The sequence below is a fragment of the Pan paniscus genome, chromosome 4 (assembly GCF_029289425.2).
Source record: "Pan paniscus chromosome 4, NHGRI_mPanPan1-v2.0_pri, whole genome shotgun sequence".
In the NCBI taxonomy this organism is placed as follows: Eukaryota; Metazoa; Chordata; class Mammalia; order Primates; family Hominidae; genus Pan; species Pan paniscus.
Window position 1 is genome coordinate 175895259 of NC_073253.2, and position 18497 is coordinate 175913755.

Below are 18497 nucleotides of genomic sequence, written 5' to 3' on the forward strand. Positions count from 1 at the left end.
CTCAAACCTTCTGAGCTGCCTTGTGCCAGGGCTAAGTAGGTTCCAAGGGTTGCAGGAAGCCCTCAGCAGAGAGGCAGAGGCCAGGCTCCAGGTGCGGAGCTGTCAGCAGGCAGGGAAATGCCCATCCCACTGCAGGGGGACTCAGGGTTGGGTGGTGAGGAGCAGGGCCTCAACATCTGCTACACCAGGTCAGCAGCTGGTCAGACACCAGGCTGCAAAGTCATGCCTCATTTAATAATACTCTTAAAGATGCATGAGTGAAATACATTTCAGCAAGATTTATAAAATGTAATTAAACTAAAAAATTAGTGCTAAAATGAAAAAGTATCCACTGATCTAGAAATTCACACATGTAATTCACCTTCCCTCTGATGCACATGCAGACAGCACACACAGGTATATCCATATACCATAAATGGATACATGTGAATGAATCAAGAGACACTGCCAGTCGAAGGGGGTGGGTACTTAGAAGGCGAAGGGAGTGGGCCTCCATAGTCTGTGGTCTCTAAGAAGCAGTGTAATCCTTACAGGGTAGTAAGAATGATTTACACCAGGAAAATTACTCAAATGATTGTTAAACAGATGAGCAAGTAAGAAAGGAAATGGGGCTCACCGTTCACATGCGTAACTGTTTGTGGAGCCTGTTCTGTGTGACCGGCTCTGTGCTGATCAAGTGGGTACTATGCTGAGCAAGAAAATCAGGCCCTGTCCCCACAGAGCCAAGAGCTGTGCAGGGGAGGCTCACGGAAAACATGTAATTGTCACACTTGAAGCAAGACAATGAAGAAAGTTTCAAAAGCGAGGTGAGGACATACATGTACCAAGAATTTTTTTTAAAAAAAATGAAGGCAAGACATGTTGACAAAGCACTAGGTGAACCACCTTTCAGTGCTAAAATAAAGTGGAAAAAATTACTACACAAGCGTAAAAGGCACATGCTATGGAAAATATAAGTCACACGTGAACGTGCTAAAGAACAAATTTACAGAAAACAGACTGCAAAATCTTGTTTCAGTGTCATAGCATGTCTTTCAGAACTTGGCAGAACAAGCAGATTTTCAAAAAAACTAAGGAAGTACAAATAATTGTGTGCGCCATCGGCAGAAATGAAACATTCCTCTATAGTAGCCATAAAATATTGATATAATATTGTGCTTGCAGGAAACCTTAACGAATTGCCGCAGACTGGAGACTTTATGGCCCATACTCTTCTCTGGGCCATTAGAAAGACGTCAACTTTGGTTTTCAGCAAGGACGATGGAAATGGGGATGTTTGGGGGTTTTTTTTTAATTGAAGCAAAATGGGCAGATGGGAGAGAATGTGGCAACAGAATCTCCTGGAATCAAAGGGTCTACATTCAGAAAGAGACTTTTTCCTCTGGATAACATGGTTTTCTCATCTTAAAAATAAAAACATTAATAATACACATTTCTGCAGGTGCTCCTGAAGACCGAATGAAGTAACTGATGTGGACATGGTTTGTCAAATGTAAGGAGATACACAAATGCAAGTCACTGGCTTTAGAAATAGGATTGTGATGAATGTTTCCCCCTGACGCACATCTCCAGCCCAGCCCAATGGAGCCCTGAGTAGGTCACACTATAAAGGGTTTTTTTTTTTTGTTTTTGTTTTTATACTTTAAGTTTTAGGGTACATGTGCACAATGTGCAGGTTAGTTACATATGTATACATGTGCCATGCTGGTGCGCTGCACCCACTAACTCGTCATCTAGCATTAGGTATATCTCCCGATGCTATCCCTCCCCCCTCCCCCCACCCCACAACAGTCCCAGGTGTGTGATGTTCCCCTTCCTGTGTCCATGTGTTCTCATTGTTCAATTCCCACCTATGAGTGAGAATATGCGGTGTTTGGTTTTTTGTTCTTGTGATAGTTTACTGAGAATGATGATTTCTAATTTCATCCATGTCCCTACAAAGGACATGAACTCATCATTTTTTATGGCTGCATAGTATTCCATGGTGTATATGTGCCACATTTTCTTAATCTAGTCTATCACTGTTGGACATTTGGGTTGGTTCCAAGTCTTTGCTATTGTGAATAATGCCGCAATAAACATACGTGTGCATGTGTCTTTATAGCAGCATGATTTATAGTCCTTTGGGTATATACCCAGTAATGGGATGGCTGGGTCAAATGGTATTTCCAGTTCTAGATCCCTGAGGAATCGCCACACTGACTTCCACAATGGTTGAACTAGTTTACAGTCCCACCAACAGTGTAAAAGTGTTCCTATTTCTCCACATCCTCTCCAGCACCTGTTGTTTCCTGACTTTTTGATGATTGCCATTCTAACTGGTGTGAGATGGTATCTCATTGTGGTTTTGATTTGCATTTCTCTGATGGCCAGTGATGATGAGCATTTTTTCATGTGTTTTTTGGCTGCATAAATGTCTTCTTTTGAGAAGTGTCTGTTCATGTCCTTCACCCACTTTTTGATGGGGTTGTTTGTTTTTTTCTTGTAAATTTGTTTGAGTTCATTGTAGATTCTGGATATTAGCCCTTTGTCAGATGAGTAGGTTGCAAAAATTTTCTCCCATTCTGTAGGTTGCCTGTTCACTCTGATGGTAGTTTCTTTTGCTGTGCAGAAGCTCTTTAGTTTAATTAGATCCCATTTGTCAATTTTGTCTTCTGTTGCCATTGCTTTTGGTGTTTTAGACATGAAGTCCTTGCCCATGCCTATGTCCTGAATGGTAATGCCTAGGTTTTCTTCTAGGGTTTTTATGGTTTTAGGTCTAACGTTTAAGTCTTTAATCCATCTTGAATTGATTTTTGTATAAGGTGTAAGGAAGGGATCCAGTTTCAGCTTTCTACATATGGCTAGCCAGTTTTCCCAGCACCATTTATTAAATAGGGAATCCTTTCCCCATTGCTTGTTTTTCTCAGGTTTGTCAAAGATCAGATAGTTGTAGATATGCAGCGTTATTTCTGAGGGCTCTGTTCTGCTCCATTGATCTATATCTCTGTTTTGGTACCAGTACCATGCTGTTTTGGTTACTGTAGCCTTGTAGTATAGTTTGAAGTCAGGTAGTGTGATGCCTCCAGCTTTGTTCTTTTGGCTTAGGATTGACTTGGCGATGCGGGCTCTTTTTTGGTTCCATATGAACTTTAAAGTAGTTTTTTCCAATTCTGTGAAGAAAGTCATCGGTAGCTTGATGGGGATGGCATTGAATCTGTAAATTACCTTGGGCAGTATGGCCATTTTCACGATATTGATTCTTCCTACCCATGAGCATGGAATGTTCTTCCATTTGTTTGTATCCTCTTTTATTTCCTTGAGCAGTGGTTTGTAGTTCTCCTTGAAGAGTTCCTTCACATCCCTTGTAAGTTGTATTCCTAGGTATTTTATTCTCTTTGAAGCAACTGTGAATGGGAGTTCACTCATGATTTGGCTCTCTGTTTGTCTGTTGTTGGTGTATAAGAATGCTTGTGATTTTTGTACATTGATTTTGTATCCTGAGACTTTGCTGAAGTTGCTTATCAGCTTAAGGAGATTCTGGGCTGAGACAGTGGAGTTTTCTAGATATACAATCATGTCGTCTGCAAACAGGGACAATTTGACTTCCTCTTTTCCTAATTGAATACCCTTTATTTCCTTCTCCTGCCTAATTGCCCTGGCCAGAACTTCCAGCACTATGTTGAATAGGAGTGGTGAGAGAGGGCATCCCTGTCTTGTGCCAGTTTTCAAAGGGAATGCTTCCAGTTTTTGCCCATTCAGTATGATATTGGCTGTGGGTTTGTCATAGATAGCTCTTATTATTTTGAAATACGTCCCATCAATACCTAATTTATTGAGAGTTTTTAGCATGAAGGGTTGTTGAATTTCGTCAAAGGCTTTTTCTGCATCTATTGAGATAATCATGTGGTTTTTGTCTTTGGCTCCGTTTATATGCTGGATTACATTTATTGATTTGCATATATTGAACCAGCCTTGCATCCCAGGGATGAAGCCCACTTGATCATGGTGGATAAGCTTTTTGATGTGCTGCTGGATTCAGTTTGCCAGTATTTTATTGAGGATTTTTGCATCAATGTTCATCAAGGATATTGGCCTAAAATTCTCTTTTTTTGTTGTGTCTCTGCCTGGCTTTGGTGTCAGAATGATGCTGGCCTCATAAAATGAGTTAGGGAGGATTCCCTCTTTTTCTATTGAATGGAATAGTTTCAGAAGGGATGGTACCAGTTCCTCCTTGTACCTCTGGTAGAATTCGGCTGTGAATCCATCTGGTCCTGGACTCTTTTTGGTTGGTAAGCTATTGATTATTGCCACAATTTCAGCTCCTGTTATTGGTCAATTCAGAGATTCAACTTCTTCCTGGTTTAGTCTTGGGAGAGTGTATGTGTCGAGGAATTTATCCATTTCTTCTAGATTTTCTAGTTTATTTGCATAGAGGTGTTTGTAGTATTCCCTGATGGTAGTTTGTATTTCTGTGGGATCGGTGGTGATATCCCCTTTATCATTTTTTATTGCGTCTATTTGATTCTTCTCTCTTTTTTTCTTTATTAGTCTTGCTAGCGGTCTATCAATTTTGTTGATCCTTTCAAAAAACCAGCTCCTGGATTCATTAATTTTTTGAAGGGTTTTTTGTGTCTCTATTTCCTTCAGTTCTGCTCTGATTTTAGTTATTTCTTGCCTTCTGCTAGCTTTTGAATGTGTTTGCTCTTGCTTTTCTAGTTCTTTTAATTGTGATGTTAGGGTGTCAATTTTGGATCTTTCCTGCTTTCTCTTGTGGGCATTTAGTGCTATAAATTTCCCTCTACACACTGCTTTGAATGCGTCCCAGAGATTCTGGTATGTTGTGTCTTTGTTCTCGTTGGTTTCAAAGAACATCTTTATTTCTGCCTTCATTTCGTTATGTACCCAGTAGTCATTCAGGAGCAGGTTGTTCAGTTTCCATAGTTGAGCGGCTTTGAGATTCTTAATCCTGAGTTCTAGTTTGATTGCACTGTGGTCTGAGAGATAGTTTGTTATAATTTCTGTTCTTTTACATTTGCTGAGGAGAGCTTTACTTCCAAGTATGCGGTCAATTTTGGAATAGGTGTGATGTGGTGCTGAAAAAAATGTATATTCTGTTGATTTGCGGTGGAGAGTTCTGTAGATGTCTATTAGGTCTGTTTGGTGCAGAGCTGAGTTCAATTCCTGGGTATCCTTTTTGACTTTCTGTCTCGTTGATCTGTCTAATGTTGACAGTGGGGTGTTAAAGTCTCCCATTATTAATGTGTGGGAGTCTAAGTCTCTTTGTAGGTCACTCAGGACTTGCTTTATGAATCTTGGTGCTCCTGTATTGGGTGCATATATATTTAGGAGAGTTAGCTCTTCTTGTTGAATTGATCCCTTTACCATTATGTAATGGCCTTCTTTGTCTCTTTTGATCTTTGTTGGTTTAAAGTCTGTTTTATCAGAGACTAGGATTGCAACCCCTGCCTTTTTTTGTTTTCCATTGGCTTGGTAGATCTTCCTCCATCCTTTTATTTTAAGCCTATGTGTGTCTCTGCACGTGAGATGGGTTTCCTGAATACAGCACACTGATGGGTCTTGACTCTTTATCAAATTTGCCAGTCTGTGTCTTTTAATTGGAGCATTTAGTCCATTTACATTTAACGTTAATATTGTTATGTGTGAATTTCATCCTGTCATTATGATGTTAGCTGGTTATTTTGCTCGTTAGTTGATGCAGTTTCTTCCTAGTCTCGATGGTCTTTACATTTTGGCATGATTTTGCAGCGGCTGGTACCGGTTGTTCCTTTCCATGTTTAGTGCTTCCTTCAGGAGCTCTTGTAAGGCAGGCCTGGTGGTGACAAAATCTCTCAGCATTTGCTTGTCTGTAAAGTATTTTATTTCTCCTTCACTTATGAAGCTTAGTTTGGCTGGATATGAAATTCTAGGTTGAAAATTCTTTTCTTTAAGAATGTTGAATATTGGCCCCCACTCTCTTCTGGCTTGTAGGGTTTCTGCGGAGAGATCCGCTGTTAGTCTGATGGGCTTCCCTTTGAGGGTAACCCGACCTTTCTCTCTGGCTGCCCTTAACATTTTTTCCTTCATTTCAACTTTGGTGAATCTGACAATTATGTGTCTTGGAGTTGCTCTTCTCGAGGAGTATCTTTGTGGCATTCTCTGTATTTCCTGAATCTGAATGTTGGCCTGCCTTGCTAGATTGGGGAAGTTCTCCTGGATAATATCCTGCAGAGTGTTTTCCAACTGGGTTCCATTTTCCCCATCACTTTCAGGTACACCAGTCAGATGTAGATTTGGTCTTTTCACATAGTCCCATATTTCTTGGAGGCTTTGCTCATTTCTTTTTATTCTTTTTTCTCTAGACTTCCCTTCTTGCTTCATTTTATTCATTTCATCTTCCATCGCTGATACCCTTTCTTCCAGTTGATTGCATCGGCTCCTGAGGCTTCTGCATTCTTCACGTAGTTCTCGAGCCTTGGTTTTCAGCTCCATCAGCTCCTTTAAGCACTTCTCTGTATTGGTTATTCTAGTTATACACTCTTCTAATTTTTTTTCAAAGTTTTCAACTTCTTTGCCTTTGGTTTGAATATCCTCCCGTAGCTCAGAGTAATTTGATTGTCTGAAGCCTTCTTCTCTCAGCTCGTCAAAGTCATTCTCCATCCAGCTTTGTTCCGTTGCTGGTGAGGAACTGCGTTCCTTTGGAGGAGGAGAGGCGCTCTGCTTTTTAGAGTTTCCAGTTTTTCTGTTCTGTTTTTTCCCCATCTTTGTGGTTTTATCTACTTTTGGTCTTTGATGATGGTGTTGTACAGATGGGTTTTTGGTGTGGATGTCCTTTCTGTTTGTTAGTTTTCCTTCTAACAGACAGGACCCTCAGCTGCAGGTCTGTTGGAATACCCTGCCGTGTGAGGTGTCAGTGTGCCCCTGCTGGGGGGTGCCTCCCAGTTAGGCTGCTCGGGGGTCAGGGGTCAGGGACCCACTTGAGGAGGCAGTCTGCCCGTTCTCAGATCTCCAGCTGCGTGCTGGGAGAACCACTGCTCTCTTCAAAGCTGTCAGACAGGGACCTTTAAGTCTGCAGAGGTTACTGCTGTCTTTTTGTTTGTCTGTGCCCTGCCCCCAGAGGTGGAGCCTACAGAGGCAGGCAGGCCTCCTTGAGCTGTGGTGGGCTCCGCCCAGTTCGAGCTTCCTGGCTGCCCTGTTTACCTAAGCAAGCCTGGGCAATGGCGGGCGCCCCTCCCCCAGCCTCGCTGCCGCCTTGCAGTTTGATCTGAGACTGCTGTGCTAGCAATCAGCGAGACTCCGTGGGTAGGACCCTCCGAGCCAGGTGGGGATATAAGCTCGTGGTGCGCCGTTTTTTAAGCCCGTCGGAAAAGCGCAGTATTCGGGTGGGAGTGACCCGATTTTCCAGGTGCGTCCGTCACCCTTTTCTTTGACTCGGAAAGGGAACTCCCTGACCCCTTGCGCTTCCCGAGTGAGGCAATGCCTCGCCCTGCTTCGGCTCGCGCACGGTGCGCGCACCCACTGACCTGCGCCCACTGTCTGGCACTCCCTAGTGAGATGAACCCGGTACCTCAGATGGAAATGCAGAAATCACCCGTCTTCTGCGTCGCTCACGCTGGGAGCTGTAGACCGGAGCTGTTCCTATTCGGCCATCTTGGCTCCTCCACCTCACTATAAAGGGTTTTGATGATTTATCTTTTGTATGTCTTCCCACAGGGCAGTGGCAGGTGTTTGGGCCAGAGAAGCCTGTCCAGGCCTTGGTGGGGGAGGACGCAGCATTCTCCTGTTTCCTGTCTCCTAAGACCAATGCAGAGGCCATGGAAGTGCGGTTCTTCAGGGGCCAGTTCTCTAGCGTGGTCCACCTCTACAGGGACGGGAAGGACCAGCCATTTATGCAGATGCCACAGTATCAAGGCAGGACAAAACTGGTGAAGGATTCTATTGCGGAGGGGCGCATCTCTCTGAGGCTGGAAAACATTACTGTGTTGGATGCTGGCCTCTATGGGTGCAGGATTAGTTCCCAGTCTTACTACCAGAAGGCCATCTGGGAGCTACAGGTGTCAGGTCAGTTTCATATTTCATAACTTAGTTGTCCCAAAGAACCATCCTGGACTTTATAAGTGTTTTTTTCAATAAGGAAATTTTAAAATTTTAGGTCACTTAGTTAGAAGGCAGCATTCTATACTCTACGTTCCTTCTGTCTTGTGTGTATAGTTCTATGTGTTTTGTCACATGTTTAAATTCAGGTAACCACCATCACATCAAGGTATAGAACTACCCCATCATCACGAAGATCTCCCTCTGTTACCCCTTCATGGTCACACCCACCCCTTCTCAGCCCCTGCCTGGGGTTTTCCATCTCCCTGATGCTGTAATTTCAAGAATGTTACATACACAGCTTCACACCGCAGGTGACCTTTTGAGATTGACTTTTTAAATTCAGCATAATGCTCTTGCGATCTATCCAAATTATTGCTTGTATCAATACTTTATTTCTTTTTTTCCCCCACTGTCAAAATAGTTTTCCTTATGAACATTTATTTTTAAATTAACAAATAAAGATTCCTGCTCACTTGTCCTACAAATTTTTTGTTTATCTGATACAGCAGGGAGCAAACGTCAGCTCCAGGAAGCTGTGACTTCCCCTGACAATCAGTTGCTCAATGCTCTGTGTTAACTTGACGATACTTCCATAGTCACACCCTTCACAATGAAATGTATTTGACGGGGCTGGGTGCAGTGGCTCAAGCCTGTAATCCCAACACCTTGAGAGGCTGAGACAGGAGGATTGCTTGAGTCCAGGAGCTCGAGACCAGCCTGGGCATATGGTAAGACCACATCTCTATTAAAAAAAAAAAAAAAAAAGAAGATGAAAGAAGGAAAAAACAGAAATTTATTGTTTACAGTTGTTGCCGTGTGCAGTCAGTGAGTTGTGAATAATCTGTGTCCTGATTAAAAACCTGTGAGTGGGGCTGCTCTGACGGTAGTGGATTATCCGAACTTAGTAGTGTCACTACAATTGGCATACGACTCCCCACTGCTAAATTTGACTAACTTAAATTTTTTTAAAAACCACTGTGAGTGATATTTCAGGCCTGATGATAGGCAATTTTCCAAAGTGTTTCCTGAAAGGTCTCCTCCTCATAGCAGACTTGGAGTACAACCAATGCTTTGCAGTCTCTGAGGAGAGTTTCAGGTGAGCCCTCAGGCCCGGCTACGCTGTCCTGGTCTTTACCTATTTGCATTTCTAGCCCAGGCATTTAAATTCTCAGAATCTCAGGCCTTGGGCAGGACTTTCAAGTGCCTTACAACAAGGAGGAGAATGTGGAGTCCTAATTAGGGAAAAGGAGTCACGCTGGCAGGACCAGGTGAAAGCAAAAAAAAAAAAAAAAAAAAAAAGAGGAAATAAACTATAAACATGCCTTTCTTCATGTCTAGAAAATTTAAACAAAAGAGACAGCAGATAAGCTACAGGTCTGCCTTGCTTCGTCATCCTGGACATACAGTCCAGGATATATGGCCCAGAACATTTGGCCTTCCTGCCCAGATAACATACATAACTCACAGACTTCCTGCTTATCATCAAACACCTCGATTTATCAAATATCCCAGCTGACAAAAGAATATAAGTTAGGCTCCCTGCTACCTTGGCATTATCGATCAGCCCAAGCTCCATTCTATAAAATCCCCGAGCCTTTTTTTTCTTGCAGTTAGCTTCCCTCATGCTAACTTGCCTATTGCCTTCCTTGCAAAGTACTTTTCTACTTTCTCTAATAAATCTGCCTTTCTCTACCTACAACCATCTTGGTAAATTCTTTTACCCCCACACCACTGGCTGCCATTCCCCCGTGACAGAAAAGGCAAACTCCAAGACACTTTTCTCTACTCTGTCTTAGTATCCAGTATCTTACCCTCTAATTCCTCCTCCCTACACCTCCTCCTGAGCTCAGGATTCATAAAGCTGTGAAGCCTTTTATTCAGCACTCCATCAATAGTGAGTCAGCCCCACACGTGTGATGATCCATCTGCTCCTCAGCTGGAATTCCATTTCATGGGGGAGGATGAGACAGGGAGGGGTTGGCATCTTCCTTGGTTTAGCTCTTACTTTTGTAGCAACTGATTAGAGGCTTCACTATTACTTTAATTTGGGTCATCGTTCCTTTGGTCTGTTACTCCTACGCCTGGCGGCTCAGCACTCTCTCTACTTTAGCTGAGCTCCTGACAAGTTTCTCATAGAAGCAGTTTTGTCTTATTTCATCATGATTGGTGCTTAGGAATAGCCATGCATACACAGTAGTTGCTAAAAAATGGCAATGAACAAAGGCCATGGGAAGGCTTTTGCCAAAGGTCGTGGTTTTAGTGTTTGTGTGTGTAAGAGAGAGAATGGGTGGGGGGTGGACTGAATGCACCTGACTCAGAATTGCTGTCGCTTTGGGATATGATCTTTGCTTTCAACTCTTCCCTGTTTTCTCCCCAGCACTGGGCTCAGTTCCTCTCATTTCCATCGCGGGATATGTTGATAGAGACATCCAGCTACTCTGTCAGTCCTCGGGCTGGTTCCCCCGGCCCACAGCGAAGTGGAAAGGTCCACAAGGACAGGATTTGTCCACAGACTCCAGGACAAACAGAGACATGCATGGCCTGTTTGATGTGGAGATCTCTCTGACCGTCCAAGAGAACGCCGGGAGCATATCCTGTTCCATGCAGCATGCTCATCTGAGCCAAGAGGTGGAATCCAGGGTACAGATAGGAGGTGAGTAGGGAGGGGAGGAGAAGAGAAGGAGGGGTGGATGCTTCAGTAACTCAGAGGGAGGACAGGAGCCTCCATCTTGGCATTGCTGTTTTATCTTTCTCAGTTCTAATGATTTATTTTAAAAGTTTAAAATCAATGAGATGTAAAAGTAAAGTTGTAAACATTTGGTTAGGTGGAAACAAAATTGTTTACAATTCTGGGGGAGTAGAATTAAGTATTTCCTTCAGCTGTGACGTAACCCTGTGATGGTTAATTTTTTTGTGTCCACTTGACTGGGTCATGATTTGCTCAGATTTGGTTAAGTATTATTCAGGATGCTTCTGTGAGGGTGTTTACACATAAGATTCACATTTAAACTGGTAAATTGAGTAAAGAAGATTGCCCTCCATAATGCAGGTGGGCTTATCCAATCAGCTGAAGACCTGAATAGAACAAAAGGTCGACCCTCCCCTGAGTGAGAGAACGATCTTGCATGGTAGCCTTTTAACTGGGACACTGGCTCTTCCTGGCCTCAGAGCAGGCTGCTGGCCTTCAGACTCAAACTGAACCACTGGCTCTTTCTATGTCTTGAGCCTGCGGACTTTTGGACAGGAGTGACGCCATTGGCTCTTCTGGTTCTCAGGTCTTCTGGTTTCAACGTAAATGAACCATTGGCTCTCCTGGGGCTCCAGATTGCTGACTCACCCATGAGTTGGGACCTAAAAGAGCTTCCATGATGTATGCAAGCCAATTCTTTATACTAAATCTCTCTGTCTGTCCTCTTCCTTTCTCTCTTTATCTCCATCTTTCTCTCTCAAATATATAGAAACAACAGGATGTATATATATATGTATGTGTGTATACATCCTAGTGGTTCTGTTACTCTGGAGAACTCTCACTAATATAGATTTGGTACCAAGAGTATTTCTAGAGAAAAAGAATTTTAGGAATAACTTTTCAGTCATCCCTAAAATTCTAAAATTCTCTGAGCTGGGATTACTGTGTACACCTGTAGTCCCAGCTACTCAGGAGGCTGAGGTGGGAGGATCACTTGAGCCTAGGAGTTTGAGGCCAGCCTACACAACATAGCAAGACCCCGTCTTCAAACAAACAAAACAAAAAGCACTGAAAGTTCATGTTGTGATCTAGCAATACAGATATGCAAAATTTCACCATTTGCGACCCATAATTAAGCATGGGTTGACTGGTATATGATATTTTCAAACATGTGTGTCGACCTAGTGAATAAGATGAGATTGGCTGGTTGCTCCTATTCTTGCTAGAAAAAGTGAGGAAAGTGACGAAAGGAAATATGAGCGGAGGAATTTGAATTCTGAGTTTCTTGGTGTTGCATAAATAACCTGAAAGCTTCCATGAGTGCCCTGAAAGAGACCCTTATTTTCTGTAGCCACAGGGCTAAGATTGCTGAAAACCAAATTGAGAACTCATTCTGTGACTGGCTGAACGACAATGGAAATCCAAACCTGTTCCTCAGGGCATCTGTCAATGTGAGGGGGCATCGACTGGGAAGAAATGAGATTCAGAAAGTTGAAATGGGGATGTATGGGAAGACTGATGAAGCTGGGGACATTGAGCCTCAAATGCTGATGAGTCTTTGCCAGTGAAAGCAGTCTCAGTCTCTCTATGTCAATTAGAAGTAGCCTCTCCACCTTCATCTCAGGGGATTAACCCTGCATTGCCCAAAGAAACTGTAATGGCCTCTCTCCTGAGGCAGTCACCGTGCAAGACAATGCTGATGCTATGCAGGACCCACCCCTACCATCCCTCTTTGCTTCTAGATCTGTACCTAGGCTCAAGTTTCAGCAGGACCCTAAAGTTGGAGACAATGCATGACTCATTAGAAAGTGTACTACACTCCAAAAGAGCTAGTTGGTTTTTCTAATCTATACAGACCAGAAATCCAGAGAATCCATGTCAAATGATATTAAGGGTGTAGGGTGGTGGTACAAGGACATAAGGTTGGCTCAAGCCACATGTAATGGCCTCACTAATCAGAGATCCTGCATTTAATGTTGCAGCTCAGAGTGTTAGAAAGGCCTCTATAGTTTGGTTGGCTGAAGCATGGATCAAAATGTGGCCCACAGAGAGTAACAGGTGGGCATGCTGTTAGGAGCCTTTGCCAGGCCCCTGTAAGTGAATCACGGCACAGGCCCTCAGGATTTGGAAGCAGAGCCCTGCCATTCTCTACGAATAACTACTCTTCTTTTGAAAAATACATCTTGGGCTAGACCTTAGGAAAGACTGAACACTTAATCATGGGCCGCCAAGTTGCAATGTGACTTGAATCAGTAAGAATACAGAATACTTGAACTACAAATTAACAAACCCAATTTAATAGATATTCTTAGAAGGCTGCACCCACCACGAAGCATTGGAAGCACACACAGACCATAAATTAACTCTCATCAGGCTCAAGCACATAAAATGCTTTACAAAAACTTTGAAGAAAATGGTATTGTGATATGGTTTTAGTGTTGTGTCTTCTCCAAAATTCATGTTGAAACGAAATCCCCAATGCAGCACTATTAAGAGGTGGGCTTTTTAGGAGGTGATTAAGTCCTGAGGACTATGCCCATATGAATGGGTTAGTGCCTTATAAAAGGATTTAAGGGGGTGAACTTACCCTTTCCACCCCTTCTGCCATGTGAGGGACACAGTGTTCATCACCTTCAGGGGACACAGCAACAAGGTGCCATCTTGAAACAGAGGGCAGTCCTCATCAGATGCCAAATCTGTTGATACTTGACCTTGGACTTCCCAGCCTCCAGAACTATGAGAAATACATTTCTATTGTTTATAAATGAGCCAGTCTGTAGTATTTTGTTATAGCAGCACAAATGGACAAAGACTGGTATGATTCAAACGATGATTTCTAATCACAATATAATTAAATTCAATGAGAAAAAGAAAAACAATTTAATATTCATATATGTTTGAAACTTTCAAAACATACTTCAAAAATAACTAAGTGGTCATTGAAAAAGTCATAATGATAATTAAAAGTGTCTTAGGACTGAATGATAATGAAACTATACATACAAACTATCACACAACTATACCTTTTAAGAAGTGACATGATTAGGATGGTGAAATGGAGTTTTCAGTTATCAAACTCCCACAGAAACACTAATTTTAACAACTACCATGAACAAAAGTATTTTTGTAGGAGTCTAGGAAGCCACTTGAGAGGTTCCAACTGGTTGGTCAGGCAAAAAAGCCAAGAACAGATACATGGAGGAGGGTAAGAACTGTTTCCTTCTACCCGCCTCACTGCTCTTCCGAGGCAACTCAGTGCCAAGAGAGACTCCCTCAGCCCACAATTTTTGCCATGGGGAAAGTGAGAGCAAAGTGAATGTCCAGATTCCCCAGGCTTGTGGGATGCTGCCCAGGAAACCCATTTCTGTCTCACTTAATGCAGAACACTGAGGGGACCATGTGGCTGAATCATCTGGGGGCAGCTAGGAGCAGGGAAAGAGGAGGGGGCTTATGGCAGCCAGTGCATGGACCTGAACAACAAGCAGCAGAACCTACTGGCCAGCCCCTGCACTCTACTAGAGGCCCACCTCACAACCTGCTGACTACCCAACCAGCTGATAAGTGCCCCCAGCCCTCCACACACCACCCCTGTGGCTAGAACCTCTTGGTCCATCACAGTGGGGCACGTGCTTCCCTGCAGACAGGGTGCCTGAGCCTCAGCAGATGTGCATACAAACTTCTGCAGTCAGAACACAGATAGCAATCAGCTTGACTCTGCTGGATTGAGAGAAGGTGCACAATCTTGAGTATTTTAGGGAATTGCCCTAGGGATAAATAAATGCAAGGCTCTCAGCAGCCAGCCTGCTTTGCAGGACTGAGAAAAGAAAATCCCAAGACTTCCTCTCACCAAGAAGGAACAAGAGAAGTAAAGCAGGTACATCCATAAAAAAGATATGAGAGACTTCCAGAGTATCTAGCCAGGCTGACTGGTCAAGGTCTTTGTCTACCAAAGTCTGCCAGTACAGACTGGAGGAGGAGGAGTGACAGAAAGACAAAATATACTGTCAAACAGATTCACAGCACATTAAAAGATTCATTTACAGTGATTAAGTGAGCTTTATCCTTGGAACATAAGGATGGTTCAACATATGCAAATCAATAAATATTACACTAACAGAATGAAAGACAAAAACAATATGATCATCTCAATAGATGCAGAAAAAGCATTTGACAACATTCAACACCATTTCATGACAAAACCAACTTTCAATAAATTAGGTACAGAAGCAATGTAGCTCAACACAATAAAGGCCATACGTAACATGCCCACAGAGCATATACCCAGTGGTTGTCTTAGTCCACTTTATGCAGCTGTACCAGAATACCTGAGATTGGGTAATTGATAATGAACAGAGGTTTATTTGGCTCATGGTCGTGGAGGCTGGGAAGTCTAAGATCAAGGGGTCACATCCTGTGAGGGCCTTCTAGTTGTGTAATTCCATGGAGGAAGGTAGAAGGGCAAGAGAGTAAGAAAGAGGAAGGAAGCTGCTTCTGCAAAAATGGCATTAATCCACTCACGAGGGCAGGATCCTCATGGCCTTGTCACCTCTTAAGGGTCCCACCTGTCAACATTATTGCATTGGGGATTAAGTTTTCAACACATAAACTCTGGGGATACATTGAAACCACAGTGATGATGAAAAATTTTTAAACAATAGTGAAATCTATGGAATGTAGCAAAACCAGTTCTAAAAGTTTATAGCTATAAATATCTACATTAAGAAAAAAGAAAGATCTCAAATGAACAACCTAAGTTTATACCTCAAGAAATTAGAAAAAGAAAAAACTAAGCCAAAATTTAGCAGAAGGAAGGAAAAAATAATAATTAGAGCAGAAATAAATGAAATAGAAAAACAATAAAAAGATCAATAAAACTAAATGTTGTTTATTTGAAAAGATAAGTAAAATTGACAAGCCTTTACCTAGATTAACCAAGAAAAAAAGAGCTGACTCAAATAAATAGAATTATAAATAAAAGATGATACATTACAACTGGTACCACAGAAATAAATATAAAATGTCATGAGACTATCGTAGTTCTCCCTTATCCACAGGGGTTACATTCCAAGATCCCCAGTGAATGCCACAAACCACGTATAGTACCAAACCCTATATATGCTATTTTTCATGTCTCAAATGGAACAGAGCAGGATGATAGAGATTTCATCATGCTACTCAGAATGGTGTGCAATTTAAAACTTACAAATTGTTTATTTATGAAATTTTTCATTCAATATTTTTGGGCCACAATTGATCACGAGTAACTGAAATCATGAAAAGTGAAACCAAAGACAAGGTTAGACTACGGCACTATGAAAAATCATAGGTCAACAAACTGGATAACCTAGCAGAAACCAAAGACAAGGTTAGACTATGGCACTATGAAAAATCATAGGCCAACAAACTGGATAACCTAGCAGAAACCAAAGACAAGGTTAGACTACGGCACTATGAAAAATCATAGGCCAACAAACTGGATAACCTAGCAGAAACCAAAGACAAAGTTAGACTACGGCACTATGAAAAATCATAGGCCAACAAACTGGATAACCTAGCAGAAACCAAAGACAAGGTTAGACTACGGCACTATGAAAAATCATAGGCCAACAAACTGGATAACCTAGCAGAAACCAAAGACAAGGTTAGACTACGGCACTATGAAAAATCATAGGCCAACAAACTGGATAACCTAGCAGAAACCAAAGACAAGGTTAGACTACGGCACTATGAAAAATCATAGGCCAACAAACTGGATAACCTAGCAGAAACCAAAGACAAGGTTAGACTACGGCACTATGAAAAATTACAGGCCAACAAATTGGATAACCTAGCAGAAATGGATACATTCCTAGAAACATACAACCTATAAAAACTGAATCAGAATAATTAAAAAAAAAATACCAGACCAGTAATTAGTTAGAAATACAATTGATAATCAAAATCTTCCCAACAAAGAAAATTCCATGACCAGATGGCTCTGCTGGTGAATTCTGCAAAATATTTAAAGAAAAATTAATACAAAAAATTAGCCGGGCATGGTGGCGGGTGACTGTAATCCCAGCACTTTGGGAGGCCGAGGTGGGTGGATCACGAGGTCAGGAGATCGAGACCATCCTGGCTAACACGGTGAAACCCTGTCTCTACTAAAAATACAAAAAAATTAGCCGGGCATGGTGGCGGGTGTGTGTAGTCCCAGCTACTTGGGAGGCTGAGGCAGGAGAATGGCGTGAACCCGGGAGGTGGAGCTTGCAGTGAGCTGAGATGGCGCCACTGCACTCCAGCCTGGGTGACAGAGTGAGATTCTGTCTCAAAAAAAAAAAAAAAGAAATAAATAAAGAAAGAAAAATTAATGCCAATACTTTTCAAACTCTTGCAAAAAATTAAAGATGGGGAATAATTCCAAACTCATTTTATGAGGCCACAGTTACCCTGATACAAAAACCATATAAGAACACCACAAAAAAGAAGAAAATTACAAGCCAATATCCCTGATAAACATAGATGCAAACATTTCCAACAAATATTAGCCAACCAAATTCATGATAAAAAGAATAATTACAAAGTACATTAAAAGAAACATTAAACGTATCCCCATGATCAAGTGGGATTTATCTCTGGGATGCAAGAATGTTTCAACACACGCAAATAAATAAATATAATATATGACATTAACAGAATGAAGAACAAATAATGTATAATTATGTTAACAAATGCAGAGAAAGCATTTGACAATATTCAGCATCTTTTCATAATAAAAGTCAACAGACTAGGTAACAAAAGAATGTACCTCAACATAATAAAGATCACATATGTGTCAACAAAAAGAGTCAAACTCTATAAAACATTTAAAGAGGTTTATTCTGGGCCAAATGTGAGTGACCAAAGCCCAAGGCATAGTCTCAACAGGTCCTGAGAACATGTGCCCAAGGTGGTTGAGTTACAGCTTGATTTTATGTTTTAAGGGGACAGAAATTACAGACAGACATCAATCAATATATGTAAGGTGTACACTGGTTTGGTCTAGAAAGGCAGGACAACTTGAAATGGGGGCTTCCACGTAATAGGTAGATTAGAAGATTTTCTGGTTGGCAAATGGTTGTGAGTTATCTAAAAGACCTGGAATCCATAGAAAAGAGTGTCTAGATTAGGATAGGGGGTTGTGGAGACCAAGGTTCTTATATGTAGATGAAGTCTCATAAGTGGCGACCCTTAGAGGCAATAGGTGGCAAATGTTTCATATTCAGATCTTTAAAAATTGCTAGTCTCTCAGCTAATCAGTCTCTTCAGGATCAGACAAAGACCTGGAAAGGGAAATTTACATTCTGTAGAGAATTTACATTTCCCCCACCAGAGGCAGCTTTGCCAGGCTATTTCAAAATATGTCAAAGAAATATGCTTTGGGGTAAAATATTTTAAATTCTTTCAGGGCCTGCTATCTGTCATGTGATGCTATATGATAGTCCAGTTGGGGTTTGGTATCTTATTGCTACAAAGAGTCTGTTTTGTCAGTCTTAAGACCTCTGTTGTAATGTTAATGCTGCTCAGTTGTGCCTGAACTCCAAAGGGAAGAGGACATAATGAGGCATGTCCAACCTCACCTTCCCATCATGGCCTGGACTAGTCCTTCAGGTTTACTTGGGAATCCCCTTTCTTGAGAAGGGGGGGGTCCATTCAGTTGACTGGGAAGCTTAGAATTTTATTTTTGGTTTACATTTGATAAGCTCATAGCTAA

General features: G+C 41.9%; 1 protein-coding gene across 2 annotated transcripts in view; it reads left to right on the plus strand.

Annotated features, from left to right (window-relative positions):
* The first annotated feature begins 5977 nt into the window (after positions 1–5977).
* Positions 5978–18497, plus strand: part of BTNL8 (butyrophilin like 8) — a 43938-nt gene continuing 31418 nt past the window's right edge. Inside the window, exons 1-3 of one of the 2 annotated variants that reach the window (XM_034961249.3) lie at positions 5978–7384; positions 7693–8040; positions 10454–10729. In XM_034961249.3, the coding sequence (XP_034817140.1) occupies positions 7794–8040; positions 10454–10729 (523 nt within the window). In that variant the 5' untranslated portion in view covers positions 5978–7384; positions 7693–7793. Of the gene's footprint in view, positions 7385–7692; positions 8041–8539; positions 8805–10453; positions 10730–18497 lie in introns of those variants that run through there. The other variant, XM_057302400.1, reaches the window with a different exon arrangement.